The following is a 25,320-nucleotide window of genomic DNA, read 5'->3' as shown; positions in this document are numbered from 1 at the left end:
AATTTATATTTATTTGTGAATCGTATAACCAGAGAATATTGTATATTATGTATTTATGTTAGATCTGATACCAGCTTTATTTGAATGCTACATAAAAGTCTTTTGACATTTTCGATTGTCGTTTTCAAATTTAAACAGTCGTAAAAGAATAACACTTGATTCTCCGAAATACTTTTAATAGAAATCCATTTTTAAATTTTCGTATAATTATTGGAGAGTAGCATTAGCATCGGGCAATCGAGTTTATTGACGCAAAGATAACGTAATTAATTGGGAATTCTCAAGTGATTTCTCAATTAGTGGAATTTAAATTCGCCTCATTTGTTCTGATACAGTTAGCTAGCGATAAAATCGAAGTACTTAATGGGCAGTAGTAACTTTATATACATATATTTACGTAACAAAGGTGCTGCCGATTAGATCATAATAGTTTTTTGTAAGGCCTATTTCACGTGTCGCTGCTACACAGGAGCCGCTTAAGATAAGGAATATCTTAAAATGTATGTGAGCATAATTGCATAAATAAACTCAAATATAGCACTAAATAGTTTTGACCGGATGTTGAAAGCTACCGAAATGCAAAATGGTCATAAAAACTTTTATGATGTTGGAATATCGTATCGTCTATCGTATCGCAAGCGATCAAAGTTCAGCATAAATAACCCATTGCGATAGTCCTTCATTCATGGATAACCTTCTGAAGGCTTCAATGAATGATTTCAATGAACGGGCGGCGAAAGTTACTGAAGTTTGAAAAGTCATAAAACCTTAACAATGTGGGAATATCGTATCGTCTATCGTATAATCCATTGATATAGCTCTGATATAGCTCTTCGTTAATGGCTAAATTTCAGAAGGTTTCAATGAATTATTTTAATGAAAGTACGTCGAAAGGTAATAAAACTGAGAATATCGTAGCGTTTCTAGTATCGTATCGTCGGTGAGCAAAGTTCACTTAAATAAGCCATTACTATTGTTCCATATATTTCAATGAACGGGTGTCGATAGCGACTGAAGTTCGAAAAGTCATAAAACCTTAACAATGTGGGAATATCGTATCGTCTATCGTATAAGCCATTGATAAAGCTCTGATATAGCTCTTCATTAATGGCTAAATTTCAGACGGTTTCAATGAATGATTTTAATGAACGGGCGGCATAAGGTAATAAAACTGGGAATATCGTAGCGTCTCTGGTATCGTATCGTAGGTAGGCAAAGCTCACTTAAATAAGCCATTACTATTGTTCCATATATTTTTTAATGAATGTGTGTCTATAGCTACTGAAATACGGAAAGTCATAAAATCTTAACAATGTGAGAATATCGTATCGTCTATCGTATAAGCCATTGATAAAGCTCTGATATAGCTCTTCATTAATGGCTAAATTTCAGAAGGTTTCAATGAATGATTTTAATGAACGGGCGGCAAAAGTTACTGAAATACGAAAAGTCATAAAATATTAACAATGTGGAAATATCGTATCGTCTATCGTATCGCTGGCGACCAAAGTTCGAATTAACAATCCATTACTAAAGTTCTCCATTAATGCCTAACCTTCTGAAGGCTTCAATGAATGATTTCAATGAACGGGAGGCGAAAAGTAATACAATTCGGAATATCGTAGCGACTCTGGTATCGTATCGTAAGTGAGATGAAACTCACATAAGTAAACCATTACTATAGTTCTATATATGGAGGTAGGTAAATTTCTAAAGGAATGAATGAAATGATTCTATGAATGGATAACGAAAGTTACTGAAATGAAAAAGTTGTAAAACTTCAATAATGTGGGAATATCGTAACGTTCTATGGTAAAACTCGACTCTGGTATCGTATCGTACCAGTATAGGTTTATATATAGGTGAATTTCTACAAGTTTTCAATGAAAGACTTCAATGAACGGATGTCGAAAGCCACTGAAATACCAAAGAGTCGTAAATCTTCAGTGATGTGGGAATATCGTATCGTCCTAACGTAAAAACCGCCTCTGGTATCGTGCCGTAGGTGGGGCAAAGCTCACATAAATAAGCCATTATCGTAGTTATTAATGGATTAAGTCGCATTTACGACCTACGTGACGATAGAGGATGAATTGCAGAAAATATCGTGCAAAATTTAATCTGCAGACTAGATCAAGTTTTGCACCACGAATAGGTCAGACAATGACTGGGCATTAATCGAGAAACCACTAGAAAGTAAACACTTAAACCCAATTACGGTGGCTCTTCACACAAAAATGCCTTCACATATGAGTCGCGTGCTTCACATTTTGCACCTTCGTCGCCCCTTCGACCGCGCAACGACGACGCTGACGAACAAATCGGCGCTAATAATAATAATACAAAATTGCTTGTTAATGGAGCTTGTCGAGTTTTACGATCCACAATTCGCATCTTTATGAACGACATTATCTGAAACGAAACGCAGCGAAACGAACAAAAAAAAGAATTATTATCTGACAAAAAAATACGAACGTAGTACTACTGATAAGTTCTTATATTATTGCCTGCTTGGACTTGGATGTGCGCGGGGTCTTGAAAGACCGACCGACCGACCAAAAGACCCAGCCAGACCCCATATTAAAGTTGCTAGACGTAGATATTTGTTGTTATTGTTTGCTTTTGAAAATGTCATGGTACTTGAGAAAGGTCTCTAATTTTAGCTGACTTTCGGATTGTCATTGTCATCGAAATATTATCTTAAAAGTGACTTTTCAATTAACGATTCTCGACTATATATTATCCCAATATGCACATAGAACACGTACATATGTTATCTGATTTGTGTCTCTTGTAACTATCTCTCTCCCTCATGCTCATGCTCTTCAAGGTCTGCAATGAGTTGTAGTTTTTTCTGGTTTTTTTTTTTTTGTCATTTAGAGCACATGATGTGGGCTGCTGATATCCTTATTGTACACTGCATTTCTAAGCCATTTAATCTGTAACGCTTGTCATTATATAATCTGAACACCTGTCTAGCCGTGACGTGACTAATGTCTTTAGGCAAATTTACTGCACGTGCAGCGTAAAAAAACCTCAAGCGAACAGAAAAACCAAAATGTATGAGGTGGAGGAGATGATGTTGTTGACGTCGTCTACGGAAATTGGAAATAAACTAAAAGAGAATATGACAATTAAGAACTTGACAACATTACATTACGATACACAGAATGTGAAATACAAATTGTGCTATGATAAATAAAGATTTGTCATTTAAGAGCTTTACAATTTAAAGTGAGATTTACAATATTTTTTTTTTGTAAATATTATTTTCTTTATTGACTATTTATTATTTTAGAAATCAAATCGAATATCATTTTTTGCATTTACTATATAAGAAGTATGAAATTAAATATAGTGCGATCAAAAATAAAGATTTATCATTTAAGAGCTTTACAATTTAAAATGAGATTTTTTTTTAAATATATTTTTTTCAAATATAGTGCGATTAAAAATAAAGATTTATCATTTGGATATTTACAATTTAAAATGAGATTTCCATTTTTTTGCTGTCAATATAACCTGCTGCAATCATTAGGAATAATTTTACAAAACAATTAGCGATTTTAAAAATATCACTAAATATTACATGCTACATTCAAATTAATTCTTTACAATTTAAAGTGAGATTTATCATTTTATTTTTGTAAATATTAATTTCTGAACTCAATATTTAAATATTGAATATTTTAAATGAATGAGACCTTTTTAAAATCTGTAAAATCCTATTACCTATTTAATTCTTAAAGAATTTTATAAAGATTTTTAGCATTTTTCCTAAAAATTACTTTTTGCATTCAATATTTAATTCTTTTCAAAACTAAATAGATGTTTTAAAATTTTTTTTAAATAAAAACGAGAAATTTTTAGCGTTTACTATTAAATTATATTCAATTTATATCGTTTCTAGATAAAGCGAACAAAAAAAAAACAATTATTTCTGCATTGACTCTACAATACAATTTTAGAAACATTTTTCTAAATATTCTCTTTTATAAAAAAAAATATAGACTTTTCGAAATTTTTCAATATATTTTTTACAAATTTAAATAAAATGTCAGAAATTTTACCAAACATAACTTTTTTTATAAAAGGTGTTTTCCATTTAGCATTAATTGTTTTTAAAATTAAATATAAATATTTTAGTAATTTTATAAAATATTTTTTAAACATAAAATACAATTTTTTAGAAATAGAAAGATTTTGCTATTCATTAATAATTCTGAAAAGTTTTTTCCATTTACTATTTAATTAACAAAAAAATTAAATACAAATTTTCGAAATAAAATTTACAAAAAATGTATTTCGAATTTCTACTAAGCATTGCAATCACTTTAAATTTTCTCCATTCACTATGTGTAATGTCAATACCAATGACAACAATGACACGACTTGATATTGAAATTCCGGAATCACCGAATCAGTTGAATCAGCTTTCAAAAAAAAAGTACACATTGAATAAAAATAGAAAAAGTTGAATTGTTAAAGTAGTTTTAAGTTGTTTCGTTTATTGAGTCTAGTTTTGTTGTGTTTTTTTTTTGTTCACCTCCATCCATTAAAAAAAAGAAGGGTATACACTGTGAGTGTGCCAAGCTGCTCCAACTGTGTACACAATAATAATAAACAACAATAACAACAACAACAGCAAAGAAAAAAATAAATACAATCAATCAAAATGGAAACAGAAATCGCTTAATCAGAAGCGATTATCGAATCATCAGCTGTACATCGAATTGGCCACTCAATAATAAAATCGCTGCTCAAGCACTTGGAGAGCCTCCACTTGAGAGCTCACCGAGTTGGCCAATCTGATTATGGCCCGATAATGATACAACGTAACTAATAATAATAATATTATTATTATTGTGTGTATTCTTTACAGATTCATACTAAGCAAGAAGTTCGTTATATGGCTGGTGATTGCCGCCCTAATGGTCACGGGTTTGACACTGGGCCTCGTCTTTGGTTTAAGATCGCGTGAGACGCGATACATCACTGGCGCCGTCGTCTCCAATGGCATCGGTTGTGCCGAGGTCGGTGGCACTATGCTCAAGGATGGCGGCTCCGCTGTGGATGCTGCGATTGCCACGCTCCTCTGCGAGGGCATCATGTTGCCCCATTCGATGGGCATTGGCGGCGGTTTTGTGGCCACGATTTACACGCGACGCACTCGGAAAGTGGAGACGGTGATTGCCCGCGAATCGGCGCCAGCTGCAGCCCACAAGGAGATGTTTGTGGGTCAGGAGTCGGTGACGGGTGCCACGGCGGGCGCTGTGCCCGGCGAGATTCTTGGCTATTGGGAGATGCATCAGAAGTACGGACGTCTGCCGTGGAAGAATCTCTTTCAGCCATCGATAAAATTGGCACGCGAAGGACATGTGGTGTCGCGTTATTTGGCCGCTGCGATTAAATCGAGACTCACCCAAATCCAAAATGATCCGGGACTATCGCAAATGTTCCTCAACGAGCAGGGCGAGCCCTATGAGGAGCATGATTATATGAAGCGCACCTCCTTGGCCAATACGCTCGAGCGTATTGCCAACAATGGAGCTGGCGAGATTTACGATGGCGGCGAGACGGGCGTCAAGTTTGTCGAGGATATTCAGAAACTGGGTGGTATTATCACTGTGGATGATCTTAAGAACTTTAAGTGAGTAACTGATGCGAAAAATCGCACTTATATTGAAAGCACATTAAAAGAAGCTTAAAACTATGTAGTTTGCACATAAACATCGTCTTGCTTAAAATTTCGTCTATGTATTTAAGCGGCTTTATTTTGAAAGCACATTAGAGGAAGCTTAAAGCTCATTTACTCCCTCTTAAGTTGCTTGCCAATTAATCAAAGAATAATAGCTGCTTTAATTTCAAAGCACATTAAAAGAAGCATTAGCTTGCTTACTCTCTTTTGATTTGGTTACAAATTCTTCGACGATTAAAAGCTGATTTTTCATTTGCTTACACATTCTTCGAAGACTAAGGGCTGTTTTATTTTGAAAGCACGTATAAATAAGCTTAAAGCTCGTTTACACATTAACTCCGACGTGCTTAAAATTGCGTCGAAGTCTTTAAGCGGCTTTATTTTGAAAGCACATTAAACGAAGCTTAAAGCTCATTTACTCCCTTTTAAGTTGCTTCAACACCGTCTTGCTTAAAATTTCGTCTATGTATTTAAGAGACTTAGAACTTAAAGTTCATTTACTTATAAACTCTTTAATTACTTACAAATTCTTCGAAGACTACAAGCTGTATTGTTATGAAAGCACATTAAAAGAAGCTTTGCAGATTAAAGCTCATTTGTCCGTAGACTCTCTCCTGCTTACAAATTCTTCGAAGTCTTTAAGCTGCTTCGCTTTCAACTACTTTCTAAGCTCAGCAAGTACTCCAGAAAAGCTTTAGGCTTCGTTAAAAGTATTTAAAAGCGTACAGCTACTTTGTAAAGCTTACAACTGCTTTGTAAATCTTTAAGCTTATTTAAGCGAAAGCTTTAATTGGCTTTATTTTTAACTACTTTATTAGCATTTTAACAAATCACCTTGAATCAGTTTACAAGAATTCTGGTTAGTTCTTTATAACGGATATAGTCTGTAGTTGCATAATACGATTAGTAATCCTCATCGTTGTCGCTTCCTGTTCACCACTTACCAAGTACCATAAACGAATATAGAATGTATATTTGATTTATCGCTTACAGAGTGCGCTGGGAAAGCGATGGTCATATCTCGGCCAATGTAACGGGTGGCTTCACGCTCTACACGACGCCTCTGCCCTCGAGTGGTCCCGTCCTGGCCTTCATACTGAATGTGATGAGCGAATTGTATGCGAGTGACGAAGCCGTCTATTGGCAGCGTGCGGTGGAGACCTTCAAGCATGCTTACGGTCAGCGAACCAATCTGGGTGACTATGAGAACGATCCGGAGTATGGTCAGAGCATTAAGGAGCAGCTGGAGAAGATCCTTGGCGATGAGTTGGCCACGAGTGTGCGACAATTGATCAAGGATGATACAACGTCACAGGATTATTTGCATTACGGTGCAAATTTCACTGTTGAGCCCGATCATGGCACAGCGCATATGAATGTGCTGGCTGCCAATGGTGATGCCGTATCGATAACGAGCACAATTAACACATAGTAAGTCTATCGATCAGTGCTTATCGATAACAAGTTGTAAACTGAAATATCTTCCTGACAGCTTTGGATCCAAGGTGGCATCACCACAAACGGGAATTATCTTGAACGATGAGATGGACGATTTCTCCACGCCAGGCGTCATCAACGGCTTTGGTGTGCCAGCGTCGCCCGCGAATTACATTTATCCACATAAGCGTCCCATGTCTTCGATGAATCCTTGCATCATTGTCGATGCCAATGGCGATGTGCGTCTACTTGTCGGTGCTGCTGGCGGCACCAAGATCACAACGAGTGTGGCAGCGGTAATTATTTCATTTCTTTTAGAATTTCCATCTGCAGCAAACTGCATTTGTTTCAATTTGATGCCCAACTTCACATTTTTCCATTTTGAGTCGCAACTGCAGCCAACTTCACTTCGATTATTAATCGATAACATTGGGTTGTTTACTTTAGGTAATAATGAAGTATCTCATACGCCACGAGGGCATGAACCGGGCAGTCAATGATGGTCGGCTGCATCATCAGTTGATACCGATGGTGGTCGACTATGAGGAAGATGTCAGTGAGGAGATTATCGAATATCTGAGAAAGGTCGGACACGTGATGACCGATAATCCCGGCGATGGTGGATTTGCGGCTGTGACCGCAATTGGTGCGCTCAATGAGCCGGAGCCATTCTTTGATCGCCGTCGAGTTGGCAGCGTTCTCACCGTAACGGCGACAAACAAAATGCAGCATTAGTGCGTTGATGTCGCTAACAGAAGCGTTCGAATGGGCATATATGTATGATTGTACATACATATATACAATATATATATGCTGAATGGCCCGATTGGCGATTTGCCATTTTATTTATTGAACTATAATTCTAGTATATAAAACATGTATAGTTAACGCGACCTGTAAATATGTTAACTGGGAACTGTACACATGTATACATACACCCCTTCCCACCCCACATATATAATTATTAATTGTAAAATTTTGTAATGTATAAAAATGATGTAAATAAATAAATGTTAATTCTCGAATCTCGCAACGTCTGTGCTCATCTGCTGCACAAACAGAATCGAATTGCGCCCACATTTCAAAATAAACAACGTATTGCGTAAGGTTTGACGTAGCGCAAACAAATACAGAAATACGCAACGTAAGCAAAAGCAAAAAATACTAAAATCAGAAGATTTTGTGTATTGATTTTAGCTACCGCTGTGGACAACAGATGGCGCATGTGTGTATGTGTAGAAAAACGTTATACGCGTGGCAAGCACTAGAGGGTGAGATGGAATAAAATACTATTTTCATTTAACACAAGCGATATTAAAAAAAAGTGTCTTTGTTAAGAACAGCTAAAATGTAATTTTTAAAATATTAAATAGTTCGTAATAATGCATGTATTATGTGGTTGCTACAAATAATTAATATATCGATTATGGACTTATCGATTCTTTGTCCCTTTGTGTGCATTAAATATCGATGTTAAATTTGGTATATTCCATCGACGTATATTTCAGTAATATTGCTTGTGGTCACACACCGACAAATAAAACAGTGTTTACCACATATAAGTACGCATTTCTTTTCTAATAAATGAATTTCTTATATTATTAACTGTAAGAAAGCATCGATGCTCGGCATATAAAAATCGATGTTTTAACAATTTTTTAAAACATCGATGCATCGACTTTGCCATCGATGTTTCGCCACCTCTACTTGGTTGTTTTCTTTTTGTTTACGTTTACACCGCAAACTGTATTTATTGTGTGCATTACAAGTGCAGACGTTGCGCGCATCGCTGGCATCGTTGGCCAGTTGTTGTTATTGTGTGCTACAGTGTAAACGCGAAAGCTCGTCTAAAATTCGCATTGAACCCGAATGACATTTAACAAAACAAGAAGTAACAGAAAAAAAGGTGTTACTTATTTAGCCGCTAGTACGCTTATACGTTCATTTCTCATTATCGACGATTGCCTTTTGATCGTCGCTTTCGCAGCGGCGGCTTCGGCACCTTACTCACCTGGTTCTACATACTTCTCACGCATACAAACAAACGTGGCCGCATACACTCGCACACACACACGCACGCACACTAATAGTCACTTACTTTCAGATTCACACACAAAAAGAATCTCACACAACACATCGACAGCAATTCGTGCATTGACATTAACATCACATCGAGAGCAGCCGAAAAAAGCAAAGCAAGAAAGAAGGCAACAAAAAAATTAGAAATTCCTCAGTAACTGCTGAGCGGCGGTTTGACTAATTCGATAGATAAATATTATATTGTTTGCTGGGCAGTCACTGCCACAGTTACATTGTATCGCTGCGACGCCGACGTCGTCGTCGACACGTCAACAGTATTGAACTTGGCATCGAATTGTTTGTAAGCAAAGCCGCTATTTAAGAATCAAAATTAAGAAAGATGCGTGTGAGCAACATACGCAGCGGACGGATTTGCCGCCTTGTGCTTTGTCTGCTGGTCATCTTGCCGCTGCTCTATCTGCTGGCCAACTGGAGTGACCATCACAAGCGTGTTCAGGAGGCGTATCACATGCGCTTCGGCGGTCCCAAATTCAGTCATCAGCGTCTCGAGAATCGGCCACGTGAACAGCCCAAGTTGGTGGAAGGTAAGTGCAACACACACACTAACACACACACACACACACACATACATACATAGGGCCAGTGAATTTTCTTGCTGCTCGTCTTCAGTTGGAAGTTTAAACAGCTGTCGCTGCACTTGCATTTGACTGTTCTACTTTGGCTATCTGGCAAATACACTCGTTACAGTAGACACTCGCTGAGCAGAACCACTTAGTATTCAAAGCAATTATAATTCTATCTGTATCTTCAGATATCTGAATGAACTTGCTGCTCAGAAAGAAATATATAATATTGATAATGCCTATCGAAAAGATTTGTTTAGCAACCACTTTAATTAAAAGATAATTATATTCAGTCTTTTTTTTAATTATAATATTGATAAGATTATACAATTTGATCGAAACTCATGGAAAAATGTTAGTTTTTTTAATGTCGCGAAATTATTGCTAATTATAATTAAGAGTTGGTTTCTAAAATTGAACACTTACTATTTTTGGGAATAGTAAGTTTAGATAAAATGCGATGAAATTGTTGAAGGTAAATTTAAGAGTTTTTAAATAATTAATATACATATCTAGTGCTATAATTATTTTACTTCTTCAAGAACTTCCAAAAATTAATGTTTTAAAAATTAGAATAGTCTTGCAATCGCATCTTATTTAAACTTACCATTTAAAACTATTTCTTTCTTGAACTTTTTCATTCTTAAGCTGATTCTAATTTCTAAAAAATTTCAATCACAGAAAAATTATTTGAAAATAATTATACAATGGACTTTACTTTTATGTAACATATAACTTGTAATATAGAAATTTATTTTCTCAAATTACAATCGAATTGAAATGAATTCTAATTTGGTTCTATTTTGCTTACAGGTCTGGGTAACTTTGAGCCCAAGGATCTGAAGCCACGCACGGGTCCAGGAGAGAATGGCGATGCTCACACGCTGTCGCCGGACAAGAAGAATGTGGCGGATGCCTCAGAGATGGAGTATGGCATGAATATTGCCTGCTCCGATGAGATATCGATGCATCGTGCTGTGCGCGATACGCGTCTCGAGGAGTGCAAGCATTGGGATTATCCATATGATTTGCCCACAACAAGTGTGATTATTGTATTCCATAATGAGGGCTTCTCGGTGTTGATGCGCACCGTGCATTCGGTTATTGATCGTTCGCCCAAGCATGTGCTGCATGAAATCATTTTGGTCGATGACTTCTCCGATAAGGAGAATCTACGCACTAAACTGGACGATTACGTTGTGCAGTTCAATGGCCTGGTCAAGATCATACGCAACAAGGAGCGCGAGGGTCTCATTCGAACACGTTCCCGAGGTGCCATGGAGGCGACAGGTGAGTCAAACGTTACCATTAAATAAAATTATATATGTCTTTTATACGGTGAATTATTATCGTCATTTTTGTATTCATAGAAATATTTAGTTATCACTAAACTTCCTTATTTTCGAAGAAGTAATCGATTTATGGTTCACATCTAGTACAAGGTCTTTTAAGGAGGATATAGTTTAAAAGGAATTAGATACGATATTACCAAAGAATCGTTTTTTTATTTTTAAGTTACATCTAATTTTGACTTTTCATAGTCACAAAAGTAGTTAAAGCGAGTCGAACACAGAAACTAATTAGTTAAATAATAAAGAAGTAATCATTTGATGGTTCATAACTTGTTCAAGATCTTTTAAACATGATATAGTTTAAAACGGGATTAGATATCCTTGAAGAATGGATCATAATTTCATAGTCAAAGAAATAGTTAATGCGAGTTGAGCACTGAAACGAAACATATCTTTTAAAGATGATATTATTTAAAAGGGATTAGATACGATATCCTAAAACAAGCGTTTTTTTTTTAAATTAAATTTAAAATACAACTAAATTTTAATAATTTCATAGTCACAAAAATAGTTAAATCGAGTCGAACACTTCAACTAAATAGTTAAATAATAATAATAGTTTTTAAATGAATTTCCAATTTATTTTGAATTTTCACAAGTGCACAAGAGTTGACTTTCTCTTTGTAACATACTTCCCAAGCTGTATACTCATATTGTGTTTTCCCTTCCCAGGCGAGGTCATTGTCTTCCTCGATGCGCATTGCGAGGTGAATCTGAATTGGCTGCCACCGCTGCTGGCGCCCATCTATCGGGATCGCACAGTGATGACGGTGCCCATCATCGATGGCATCGATCACAAGTCCTTCGAGTATCGTCCCGTCTATGGCAGTGACAATCATTTCCGCGGCATCTTCGAGTGGGGAATGCTGTACAAGGAGAACGAGGTGCCGCGCAGGGAGCAGCGTCGTCGCGCCCACAACTCGGAACCCTATCGTAGTCCCACACACGCCGGCGGACTGTTTGCCATCAATCGCGAATACTTCCTCGAGCTGGGAGCCTACGATCCCGGTCTGCTGGTCTGGGGTGGCGAGAACTTTGAGCTGAGCTTCAAGATTTGGCAATGTGGAGGTAGCATCGAATGGGTGCCCTGCTCCCGTGTGGGTCACGTCTATCGTGGCTTTATGCCGTACAATTTTGGAAAGCTGGCGAGCAAGAAGAAGGGTCCATTGATCACGATCAACTACAAGCGTGTGATTGAGACCTGGTTCGATGATACACACAAGGAATTCTTTTACACACGCGAGCCACTCGCTCGCTTCTTGGACATGGGCGATATCAGTGAACAGCTGGCGCTGAAGAAGCGTCTCAATTGCAAATCCTTTCAATGGTTTATGGATAACATTGCCTACGATGTCGTCGATAAGTTCCCAGCGCTGCCCGCTAACTTGCATTGGGGTGAACTGCGTTCCGTGGCCTCCGATGGCTGCCTCGACTCGATGGGACATCAGCCGCCAGCGATTATGGGTCTCTCCTATTGTCATGGCGGTGGCAACAATCAGCTGGTGCGTTTGAATGCCGTTGGCCAGCTGGGCGTCGGCGAACGTTGTGTGGAAGCGGATCGTCAGGGCATTAAGTTGGCCGTCTGTCGATTGGGCACTGTGGATGGACCCTGGAGCTACAATGAGCATACCAAACATCTGTTGCATCGTGTGCACAAAAAGTGCATGGCATTGCATCCGACGACGCAACAATTGTCGCTGGGACAATGCGATGTCAACGATGGCTATCAGAAGTGGCTCTTCAAGGAGATACGTCCTCATTGGTAGAGCAGCATCTGAAATGATGTTGATGATGAGATCCCAGCCAGGCGTTAAAGCAATATCTACACAAAAAGAAGGGTTTCAAAAGCAAACGTGCACCGGGGGATTGTGATGTTGATGATGATGATGATGATAATCGGGGGGTCGGGGGAATTTCGTAAGCGTGATGGAGTGGGAGAGGGAGGGAGGGAGCGAGCGATGATGATTGTGGGTGGGGAGAGAGGCGCCGTTTTTTAGACAAAAGGAATTTAGTGAAAATGAAAACAAATGGAATTGTTGTTGGTTTTATAACGTACATACATACGAATACGATACTTACATACATTCATATACATACATATATACATACATTTATTTTATATCGCACGACTCGAGAGTTATTTAACCAAAACGAAAACGGAATCGGGGATAGGAATGGGAATCGGAATCGGGCCTAGGAATCGGTTTAGAGGTATAGTTGATTAATTGTGAAGAATTGTGATTTCCAGCAGATATTAAAATCGAATTCAAGAACAAATTCGTTACGCTCATTTAGGTGTCAACAAAATTGTGGTGATAATTGGAATTCTATTAAAACAGAACAAAAACCGAACAGAAACACAAATGATAATTATAAAAGCTAAGCTAATGTGTTCCATAATATCTTTATTCAGTAGAATCAACTTTTTTTTTGTGCTTATCGTATTAGCATATATGTAATTGTATTGTATATAATTAGCTAAACCGATTTCCCAGATTAACCCATTGTGTAAACATAAAAATTGTGTGCGTGTGAGCGAGTGAGAAAACGATGCACGAGAGTGAGCGAGATGGCGCATGTGGCGCTGCTGTGTGTTAGAGCGAAACAGCAAATCGTGTGTGCAATATATACATAATACATATGTTAATGTATCGATATCGAACGAACGAACGAGATCGGGAACGAGAACGAGAATGTATATGCCTTTTGCTTTAGCCTTGCCAGGACTAAATTTTCCATATGAATATCAGTAATCGACTACAACTATTTTTGTGTAATATTATTACTACTACTACTTACAAAACAAATATATATGTATCTCCTATCTACATTACTCTGTAAAAACAAAACCTTATCGATATATGCCTATTTATATGTTATGCATTAATTAATACCTTTGTTTAATCTATAAGTTTCACTGCTGCCACATTCCAACAAGACTATAAAGCTCTACTTTATACGATGACTATTTGCCAAATCTTTATCTTTCTTATTTTATTTTTAATTTTTTGTATTTTGTATTTGTTGTGTTGCCTTGTTTTTGAATCAATTTCGATTTTTGAAGCAAGTCGCATTTAGTTTGTGTATGTACATAAATATATTGCAATCATATTCGAGTTGATTTGTGACGATTGAATTGATTTGTCGCTCCGAAACTCAAATTGAACAGCACACGCAGTGGCGTAATTGTATTAATTCATCTTATAGACGTGCAAGTACATATATATGTATAAATATATACAATATATATTATATATAGCGTACGCAAATCGATATACATATTAAAATATTTACATTCAAGTGTAACTCTAGAGTTATAAGTCTGAATAATGATTAGAAATAAACAAGTTTTCTAAACACTATGCAAATTTGGATTTTATGTCAATTTATGAGTATGTGTGGATGATTGATTATAGATTAAGATATATTCAGATAGAAAATTGAAGATTGCTTTGATAATATGACAGAGAAATATGACGTAATATAAAAAGGAAAAGTTGAGTGGATGAAACCTGTTTATAATTTTTGAATAAAAGCAATGCAGTGCGGAATTTTTTTTTTTAAATATACCAAATAATATAACACAAAGAAACTGAAATATACCGAATGTCATATTTGGTATATCGATAAAGTACTACATTCAAAATATACCATAGCGATCAAAATATACCATATTGCAGTAGTTTGGACATAAAAAAGTCTTTCTTAAATAACTTTAACCATTTTTATCTGTAGCAATCAAATTCTATTACTATTCTCTGTCTAGCTTCAAATTTACGCATATCATTCAATTTTTGTCAATTTGCGAAAGCGGAAGAGGGCGTGGCGAAATTAGAAACAAATTTTATCTGCAAACATAACAAATTCTGTCGAATTTTATAGCTTCATCTCTTATAGAGTCTGAGATCTAGATATTCATACAAACAGACAGACAAAACAGACACGACAGACGGGCAGACAGACGGACGGACAGACAGACGGACAGACAAGACAGTGCGGTATTATTGTTAAAATATACCGAATAAATACCGCAAATCATCTGAAATATACCGAAGGCCATATTTGGTATATTTACAAAGTTCTACCCATTTTGAATATAAGAGCGTAGTATTATTGTTAAAATGTACCAAATTAATATACCACAAAAATAATAATATACCAAAGGCTATATTTGCTATGTTGATATAGCTATACATTCAAAAAATACCATAGACTCCAAAATTTAACAAATTGTCAGCCAAAGTAAACTAAAAACGGATTCCAGTAGGCCTAATTTCCTATACAAAGTATTTCTTATATAAATTATAAGTTTTTATTCGTTTATTCTACGTTTTTTATTTTCAGGAATTATGAAAACTATAGTTATTATTGTCTGTACCGAAATTGTAGGTTTAACAATACGCTTTCTCGATTCGATTCCATTTTTACAGATTTGCGGGGCGGAAGTGGACGTGAAAAGAATTTAATACAAACTTGATCTACGTGCAAGCAAAACAAGTGCTGCCGAAAAACAATTATATCTCTATCTTTTATTGTCTGTGAGATCTAGGGGTGCAAACAGACCTCTTTCTGGGGTCGAACACGACAGAAAAGATAGACAAGACGAACAAGACAGACGGACGGACAGACGGACAGAACGGACGGACGGACAGAACGGACGGACGGACAAAACAAACGAGTAGACAGGACGTACGGACATGCAGCACTTGTCGAGTGTGCTCGACTGTGAGATACTCGCTACTCATTTTGAATAAAAGCAAAGTATTGCGGTATAATTTTCAAAATATGCCGAAAATACTACAAAATACTTAAAATATCGATATAGTACCACATTCAAAATGTACCAGATTGTCGGCCAAAGCAGCTAAGACCATACAAAAGTATTTCTTTAATAACTTTGACAATTTTTATCTGATCGCAACAAAATTTTCAGGAATCACAGCTACTACAGTAATTATTGTATATATAAATTCGCAGCTCTAGCTTAAAATACTTAATTAAGACGCATACTTTCATAAGACGCAATGTAATTCTATATTCGCGATCGAATAAATCACAGCGGCAGCGAATAAATCGCAGGGGAAGCGAATAAATCGCGAGGGCAGCGAATAAATCGCAGAGGAAGCGAATAAATCGCGAGGGCAGCGGAAGCGAATAGAACTGACGGACAGACAGACGGACGAAAGACACGACGGGCAGACAGACAGACAGACGGACAGACAGACGGACGGACAGACAGACACGACGGACAGACAGACAGACCGACAGACAGACTGTGTTACAAGACTAAACAAGACTGTTTTATACGGTCAGAGGATTATATTCTTGAATAGCCTTATTTAATATAGTTTAAAAATCTATTATTTATTTCATTTCTTTCTTCTGTGTTATGTAGGGCATTACCAAGTACGCAAATGCCGAACTCTTGTATCCGCTTGCACCATCCTGTGCAATGTGCAGATGTGCAGTTAATTAACTGCAGTCTGACTCACACAATTGATGTGAATTGAACAATAATAATATATACTACATATAGAATGTATGTATATTTACGGCCTTATCATTGACCCTTGTCTAATCTTGATTGACTAATTTGTTCGCAATCAAAGCTGGCGATGACGCCACTTCAAGGTGTCCAGTTCCAGGGAAGTCCTCAAGCCAACCAATTTCACAGACGCCGCTGTCCCGATAGAGTTCTGCTGAAATGTCTTAAAATAGAATCCCCACATATACACTAATAAAATAAATTATATATTTTTGTATGTGCAGATATGTCACACAGAAGAATCATATAATATTATAGCGTGGGCCTATCTCCAAATTAGTTAAATGCTACCGTGCCACAAAACTGTCTATCAAATTGTCAGGTGCTGTTTACGTTGTTTTTTTTTTTGGTTTGTTTGTTTTTGTTTTTATGATTCTGCGCCTATTTATCAGGGCAGAGAAGACGCGTATCATAACAAAAGCAAAAAGCCCACAGCTTGCTACATGTTTATGTTACCCACTCTGATTAGAACCCAATTGTTCAATTTAATTGAGTCATATGGGCTTGGCATCATAGCTGTAGGTATTATCAGCGGGTCATGTACCATGGTTATGAAGTTTGCTTGCGGAAAAACCACTCGAAATGGGGAAATGGCTCATTTAGTTCACTATGAGAATAATCTAGAAAGCAGCTAGGATTTTTGTGTTTCATTTATAAAGTCTTTGAAGATAGTTTTAATAAAGAAACACTTTCAATTGAAGTCAAACTATCTTTACTACATATTATATAACATGACTTTCTTATTTTGTGAATTTGAATTCTTTATGAAGTTTGCTTATTTTCCAGTTAGTTACTGCGAGAAAAATTTAGGAAGTAGCTAGGATTTTTGTGTTTAATCTTTATAGTCTTTAAAGTTAGTTTGAATTTTTAACTGAATTCAAACTTTGTTTACTACTAATATTTTGAATTTTTGAATTTCAATTCTTAAAGAAGGTTGTTAATAGAATAATCTAGAAAGAAGTTAGGATTTATTAATTTAATTTGTATAGTCCTTAAATTTAGTTTTAATCAAGAAACACTTTCAATTGAATTCAAACTTTGTTTACTACATATAACACTAACTTGATTTATTTATGAAGTTTGCTTGTTTTGCAGTTAGTTAACTACGAGAATAATTTAGAAAGGATTTAGGATTAGTTAGTTTTAGTTTTATTTATAAGAAACACTTTCAACTGCATTCAATCTTTGCTTACTACTAATAAATTGACCTTCTTATTTTATGAATTCAAATTCTTAAAGAAGATTGTTAATAGAATAATCTAGAAAGCAGTTAGGATTTTTAAATTTAATTTTTATAGAATTAAAAGTTAGTTTCAATTAAAAGACACTTTTAACTGAATTCAAATTTTATTTACTACAAATATCTTGACTTTCTTATACTACGAATTTCGAATTCTTTTAAAATTTGTTTGCTTTTCAGTTAGTTAACTTTTAACTGAATTCTGACTTTATTTGCTGCAAATATTTTGACTTCCTTACTCTACGAATTTGAATTCTTTATAAATTGCACAATTTTATAGTAGTTTTTTAATTTTGAATTGAATGAAAGTAGGTGTCAACAACATGTGTTTAATTAGTTTAATTGTTAGAGTATTCAGATATCGTTGACTCATTGCTGAAGTAGTTCTTGTTGTTGGATTAAACGTTGTCAGTGGAAATTGTCAATTGGTGTGATAAGAGCGACGACGGTAGATTCTCGATGCGAACCGGAACCGGGGTGAAGTGCGGCGCAAAAGCAAAAACAAAAGCAAAAATCAAATCAAAGGGTTTCATTTAGTCGCCAATACTATATATAATAAACAGTTGGCACCCAATTGGTTCATTCAGCGCTCTCTACTCGTCGCAGTTGGAACGTGATAAAAGTGAAAAAAAAAAACAAAACATTAAACGGAATATCCTTTGGAATATAAATATATAGTAATAAACAAATAAAAATGTGCAAATTGAGCTTGTGTCTGTTGGTTGCCATCTTTGGCTTTCTGATCGCTGGCAGCTTGGCCGGTGTTAATCGTGATTCCTATGTGCATCGTGACATTATTGTGGTCAAGGATGTGCGTGACTTTGCCGCCAAGCATCCGGGTCTCAAATTGCAGCGTATGGATCGTCAACCTGTCTCGGCTCGTGCTGCTGCTGCACAATCGGTGCGTTACACACTCGGAGCACGTATCACAGGTAAGAAGACTCGATGCTTCTTGATAGTTAAGGAGAATTATCGCTGCGCTTAAAAGTAGGCAACGATTTTTGTTCGCTTCGCATGATAATTTCACCACACTTTTTTGTTGCATACTTTTAGATGACAGATTGGTTGCCCAGAACGCCGATGTTTTCAACTATGCGTCGAGCAACGATGTCAGTCTTCAGGTGACTTACCCCGAAACGGGCACCGGTGCCATTGTCACCTACGTTGAGATCGTCTGCACCCAGGACAACAATGAGGGCAATGCCTTTGTGATTGCCGGCGGCATTGGACAGCGTTTCATCTCCATACTGATTGAGGCCAAGCAGACGAATTCGTTTGCTTATCAGGCTTTGTACTATGGCGTCGATTAGAAAACTATTCGCCGTAATCAATCTTGAATTTATGTTTTTCTTTGATTTAATATATATGTATGTATATACTCGTATTGTTTTTTTTTTTTTTTTTTGCTTCTTTTGATTGTTGTGATAGCCATTAAATGATTTGATTGTAGAAAAAAGGAACAACTATCAAGTGGTCTGTGTACTTATAAATGATATATGTACTATCCATAAATATAGTAAGTAAGCAAGCAAAGAGGTCTCGTTAATCGAGGGGCGGGCATTCGTAAATCTGTGTTCACTGACAAAATACATAAATCGATATTTGCTCACGCGCTTCCCACTTCAACACGAATACGAAACCGCAGCGAATTCATAAATAAGTGCTAAGCTCTTTGGGATATTCCGAATGGGAGATTACTCAATGGTCTCTGACATTATCAGGCGCCATCATCATTAGTGGAACTTTTTCAGCACTCACGCGACTTTCGACGCTTTTGCATGTTTTGCGTCAACAAACAACAAACAAGCTATAAATGAGATGCACGACGCATATTTGCTAGAATTTTTCGAAAGGGGAACACCTCTTAAAAATTGACTCATCAACATCGCAAAATGTTACCTAGATATAAAACATTGCTGGGAAGTTTTTGCAAAGAATATCATTTGAAAGATTCCAGACACTTTTTCTTTAGACGCACTTGAAACTTCTTATCTTAGATCATCTGACGAATAAAGGTAATAAATATTGACAGGTAAAAGTACTGTTAAGCTGATTATTGCGACGGTATTTCTATTTGCGACCAAATTGTTATATATTGCTCTTGATCCTTTTATGTACAACAACAAAAATCGAATGTTTGCAGTGTGATCGCAGGTGGAGCTAAAGAATTTAATGAATCGCGCTAAAGATCGACAGCCCTAGCTTTCTTATATTGAAAGCTATTTATTACCGATAAGCCGAGAAAGAGTGAGAGCTCTCTTTATGCTGAGTCGGACTGACTAGTCGACACCCTAATTCACCTTACCACCTTTTAACCCATCTACAAAAATGCAAATGTGAATTTCTCTTGCAATATATATTTAAATTTCGAAATATTTATTTATATGTTATTTAATGAAAGATAAGCAAAGAAGAAGAACTGAAATACGTCAAACTGATTATGGTATGGACATAGGGTATTTATGGTAGAAAGAACTCTTCAAAAGATATCAGTCAGGGCAAGTAAAATGTCGGTTGGCAGCCATTCCTCTTGATTTTCTATTTAAAAAGTGCTCATTTTCTAGATTGTTTGCTTTTGTGCGCAATTATGTACATAATATATATTCAGTATATATACGTAGAGAAGTAAGTCAAGTATCAAGGTTAAGATTGCAAAATAAAATAAAATCTATAAACACGCGCCTTGAGCAATTTAAACGCAAATCACATTCCTTCCAAGCACTACAAACGCATTGATAATGGGGCAATATTTCATGTGGAATCCCAATAAATCTCTCAATAGTAAACAAATTGAATAATAGAAACAAAAACTGCATGAAATGCTCTATTTAAATGTAATCATAAATTAAACACTCATGAATCACTGCTCACTACAATCTATGATCATAATTCTTTCCTGTTTGTGGCATTTGCCAAAACTTTAACTCTATGTGTAATGCTGATGAATAACATTTTAGAGTTATTTTATACATTTGTAAGGAACTATGGTACTTCTGATACTCAATTGTTATTGCATAAAAAGAACTTTTCATCACGTGACAATTCATGTTATTTGTTTTTATGATATTTTTGGTTATTGCTGCAATTAAATTACAATCTCAATTGCGCTTGCAGACTTGCGGAAATTCGAAAAAACATCTTTGCAAAACGGATAAACTTATCGATATCAAGCGCACAACAGCGTGCACACGCCAAGATAAGAACTAAATGAAATTGTTTTGTTTTTATACCCGCTACCCATAAGGTAGGAAGGTTTTATAACATTGTGAATGCAGGAAATGTTTGTAAAACGCATAAGGAGTCATCTCCGACTACATAAACATATATTCTTGATCAGCGCTCATCAGCCGAGGCGATATAGCCATGTCCGTCTGTCCGTCTGTCTGTCCATATGAACATCTAGATCTCGGAGACTCTAAAATATAGGGGTATAATTCTTTTTCAACAGCAGTAGTTACGTTTTAACTCAGACTCTTGGTACAGACAATAAAAGCTATAATTTTTATGATTCCTGATTGCGATTGGATAAAAATTGTAGAAATTTTAGAAGAAATATTTTTACATAGCAAAAAAAAATTTATTGCAATAGGATTTTTGTTAGTTTGGCTGACAATCTGGTATATTTTGCACTCTATAGTATATTCAGAATATATATATATTATTAGTATTTGTATGTTATATTAATTTGGTACATTTTAACAATAATACTGCGCTCTTCTATTTAAAATGGGTAGAACTTCATAAATATACCAAATATGTCCTTCGGTATATTTCAGTTGATTTGCGGTATTTTATTTGGTATATTTTAAGAATAATACCGCACTGTTTTGCTTTTATTCGAAATGGGTACCTGGTATCCCACAGTCGATAATGCTCGATTTGTTTTTTTTTTGTGGTGGGAAATTTTTATTGTGAAATTAGCAGGCAATAAAAAAATGATTCAGCACAGAGAAATGACTTGTGTTTCTGTGTACCAAAAGAAATTGGGAAAGTACAATTGGAAAACTGAAATAAAAAACAATATTGAATCTATATGTGTGAACAGCGGTGTGAATAGACAATGATATTGGGCATTGCATTGACGTGCATTACGATACAATGTGAGGTAAATATAGTACTACGTATACTACGTATAGTATAGTTATAGTATAGTAGTTGGGTATTATTATTACATTTTGTTATCAATAAGAAAGAGCATCGTGAATTACGCACAAAGTTGGGCAAACAATGTGAAGTGGGAACCGAGTTGAGTCCACAGCGAGAGACGGAAATAAAAGGCCCGTCTCAAGTACTTGAGAATCTCTTACGGAGGTGAATCAAATCAAAATCAAAATGAAGATGAAATTTGTTATGATCATTTGGTATCACATGCTTTTCTGATCAGGTGAATTGATCGATAAATTGATCAACAAATAGTTCTCTTGTTGAGGGTGTTTTTTATGCTTTTTGTGGGACACGCGAGTTCAAATTGATCGATTGGTTGGTAATTGGCAATTGGCAATTGGTAATTGGCAATTGTGGGTACTTTTATAGGCAGATTAATTGGTTGCTTGGCATTAGGCCATGTCTAAAACGGTTTCGCTCAAGTGCTTTATTTATAGAAACTGAGCGAATTATTGCCAATTAACGCGATCCAAAAACAACAAATAAAATAAAGAAGACGGAAAACCAATGAACAACAGTTAATACAAGCTACAGAAGCAACAGCACAATAACCATCACCATTATCATAGACCCCAAAGCGAGGGTTTCCATTAATATATCTGGAATTGGAGCTATTAAGAATGATTTCGATTTTATTAGTTATAGTTTAGGTTATAGTTTTCTATTGGGAAAATTCAACGATTAAGTTGGCAAAAGATTTTTGAGCATAGATTTGGAAACAGGTTTTTTCTTGAATGAATTAAAAACAAAATATAAAATTTATATTTTTTATTTTGATTGATTGATTTTTTCATTTAATAATACAAACAGGAGCAATACTTTGTGAAGGTAGATTTTGACTATTACAAACTAGAAAAATATGGTTTGAAAAAAGATTTATGAATAATTTTTCAACTTACTTTTAAATAATAATAATGGTTAATATTGATTTTAATATAGAATTTTCTATTGTTAAAAAAAGAGCAAAATTACGATTTATGTGTAATTTGTAACTATTTCAATGAAATAAGATAAATCGTTTCAATTTAGAAAACAATGTAAATGTTGAATTTGAAATTTTGTGAAAGTTTGTAGAACACAAATTGAAATGGATCTCTAAATTAAATTAAATAAATTGCTACATTGTTAAAGTTGATTTGGAAATTTACTTTTTCTTGACTGTTTTAAAAAAGACAAAATATATACAAAATTCAAATTTTTTGAAGTTTTCTGTATGTCTAACGTAAATATATCCTGTAAGTAGTTTGTATCATAAAAGCAGAAATCATTATTTTAAAGTATTTTTTTTTTTATATATTTTCTTAAATTCAAATAACATTTTTTTGTATTTTTTAAACATATTTGTGTCTTTTAATAATTTATTTTTAATATATATATTTTCTTAATTACATCTGAGCATTCTATGCGTAGTGCGAATAGATGTGGACCAAGGCTAAAAACATAAACGGTGACCCTCGTTGGAGTTATAAGACCCATGGCGGCTTATCGTTCAGTTCTTACCTCGAGTTGCTCTTATCTAACGCTGACCGCCGATAAGAGCGTGGCGCGTATAAAAGCCATCGGCAGTGGCAGGCGATGCACAAAACAGTCGCCAAATTGATTGCACACAGCGCGGAACCTAAGCTCTCTCATATTTCGATCTTTACTCCGATTCGTAATACGTTCGTTCGTTCGTTCGTTCTTTTATTGGAGATTGACGATAAATTAAAGACATTTCATGTAGTTGTTGCGTGCGTGCGTGAAGCATCAACTACACAGAAATAAACTATAAACTATATCTACACTTCTTTGGAGGTTTTATTTTTGTTGAGAATGTTGCAAGTGTTGCTGCCATTGTTGCTGCTGAGCGCCAGCTCAATTGCTGCCCCATCGCTGCAGTCAGTGCAGTCAGTGCAGTCCGTGCAGACGACGGCGCAGTCAACAGCACAGCAGCGAGCGAGTGATTTATATTACACACCGATCACATCGGTGACGGATGAGACGCGTTACACGACAAAGAATCCCGATGTTGAGCTGGTGGCACTGAACAAGGTGAAGCACAGCAAGGGCAATCTTGTCTTCAGTTCGGGTCAACGCATCTCGGGTAAGTGATGAATTCGCCACTTCCCAATTCCGCAACACATTCACTAACATTTTGAAAATTTACTTTGCGATTCTTAGGCGATAAATTGCTGGTGAATAACTATGCCGATGAGAGTTTCACGACTGCTGTCAATGTTGAGGTCGAGATGCGTTATCCTTCGGCAACGGGAACGGGCAGCACTTTGACCTGCATTGAGATCTATGTGGATTCGTCGGCCAACGATGCGGATGCGTATTTTACGGAAGGCAGCATTGGCAAGACGGCGGCAGCAATACTCTTGACATCGGATCAGACACGCACTTTTTCGTACGAGGCCTATTTCTATGGTTACTAGGCTTAGTCGAGTGCACACACTTCTGCAATGCAATGCGAAGAAGCAAAATAAAACAGCATCATCAACTTTGGAACTGAACTGTGATCGCCATCGTCTCGCCATCCACATATATAATCATATATATCCACCCCTTATCGCCCGCGCCCGCCCCTCTGCTCTCCACCCCCTTTGCCCACTCAATAGAAGTATTATAGTGCTAATATCTTAAATTAAAAACAAACAAAAGAAAGAAACAAAAAAAAAAAACAAAAAAAGAAAATGAAAGCAATTTTCTCGGTTTGGAATACATTCGAAATTTGTTCATATTCAGTTTTCTTTCTTCACATTTCTGGCTTATCACACACACAGAACACACACACACACAAACACACTATCGCGCAAATGTTTCGATTACTTCCTTTCAGATGCTAGCTAATTGAAATAGTCGTATACACAACTCTTTCTCCCCAGACTCTTGATTCGCATTCACACATTCACTCGCTTTGCACGCTGCAGTTACACGAATTGCCCTCAATCTATCATATGATCTAATACCTTCGATAAGGTGGCGCGTGTCAGTAGCAACTAGGCGTTGACAACTAACTGATTAATACTACTACTACCACCAGTCCAAAGACCCCACACAAGCAATTTACTGAAAACAACGTTAGCTGCTGTCCAGAATTAGTATTTAGCTACATTTCGCGGAATGAGACATCAATAGCTGGCCATCGCATTCTAATCCGTTGAGCAGCTCTGCGATTTTGCTATCATATCGCCGCTAGCAACTTGACAACACTCAAAAGTTAATCAAATGATTTGAAT

At 36.1% G+C, this 25,320-nt stretch overlaps 4 protein-coding genes across 7 annotated transcripts in view; all 4 read left to right on the top strand.

Annotated features, from left to right (window-relative positions):
• The window catches only part of LOC117569727 (scoloptoxin SSD14), a 170,665-nt gene extending 162,505 nt beyond the window's left edge, over positions 1-8,160 (top strand). Inside the window, exons 1-5 of one of the 3 annotated variants that reach the window (XM_034251013.2) lie at positions 4,452-4,579; positions 4,883-5,650; positions 6,692-7,129; positions 7,191-7,431; positions 7,583-8,160. In XM_034251013.2, coding sequence (XP_034106904.1) covers positions 4,932-5,650; positions 6,692-7,129; positions 7,191-7,431; positions 7,583-7,870 — 1,686 coding nt within the window. In that variant the 5' untranslated portion in view covers positions 4,452-4,579; positions 4,883-4,931 and the 3' untranslated portion in view covers positions 7,871-8,160. Of the gene's footprint in view, positions 1-4,451; positions 4,580-4,880; positions 5,651-6,691; positions 7,130-7,190; positions 7,432-7,582 lie in introns of those variants that run through there. The other 2 variants (XM_052007766.1, XM_034251004.2) reach the window with 2 other exon arrangements.
• A 488-nt stretch (positions 8,161-8,648) lies between these two features.
• Positions 8,649-14,512, top strand: LOC117570424 (N-acetylgalactosaminyltransferase 7). Of its 2 annotated transcripts, none has more exons than XM_034252074.2 (4): positions 8,649-8,697; positions 9,240-9,759; positions 10,612-11,088; positions 11,823-14,512. In XM_034252074.2, the coding sequence occupies exons 2-4, from the start codon at positions 9,555-9,557 to the stop codon at positions 12,914-12,916; spliced, it is 1,776 nt and encodes a 591-aa protein (XP_034107965.1). In that variant the 5' UTR covers positions 8,649-8,697; positions 9,240-9,554; the 3' UTR covers positions 12,917-14,512. The 2 variants fall into 2 exon arrangements, with proteins under 2 accessions (XP_034107965.1, XP_034107974.1); XM_034252083.2 differs by lacking the exon at positions 8,649-8,697 and adding an exon at positions 8,870-9,041.
• A 4,012-nt stretch (positions 14,513-18,524) lies between these two features.
• Positions 18,525-19,313, top strand: LOC117577968 (uncharacterized). The gene is made up of 2 exons (XM_034263023.2): positions 18,525-18,867; positions 18,989-19,313. Exons 1-2 carry the CDS (start codon positions 18,630-18,632, stop codon positions 19,243-19,245), a joined length of 495 nt encoding a protein of 164 aa, XP_034118914.1. The 5' UTR covers positions 18,525-18,629; the 3' UTR covers positions 19,246-19,313.
• Positions 19,314-23,674: 4,361 nt separating this feature from the next.
• Positions 23,675-24,741, top strand: LOC117568152 (uncharacterized). The gene is made up of 2 exons (XM_034248571.2): positions 23,675-24,182; positions 24,260-24,741. The coding sequence occupies exons 1-2, from the start codon at positions 23,912-23,914 to the stop codon at positions 24,514-24,516; spliced, it is 528 nt and encodes a 175-aa protein (XP_034104462.1). The 5' UTR covers positions 23,675-23,911; the 3' UTR covers positions 24,517-24,741.
• The last annotated feature ends 579 nt before the right edge of the window (positions 24,742-25,320 follow it).

The sequence above is a fragment of the Drosophila albomicans genome, chromosome X, assembly GCF_009650485.2.
Source record: "Drosophila albomicans strain 15112-1751.03 chromosome X, ASM965048v2, whole genome shotgun sequence".
NCBI lineage: Eukaryota > Metazoa > Arthropoda > Insecta > Diptera > Drosophilidae > Drosophila > Drosophila albomicans.
The sequence above is the reverse complement of the archived record's forward strand: the minus strand, read 5'-3'. Positions and strand labels throughout refer to the sequence as shown.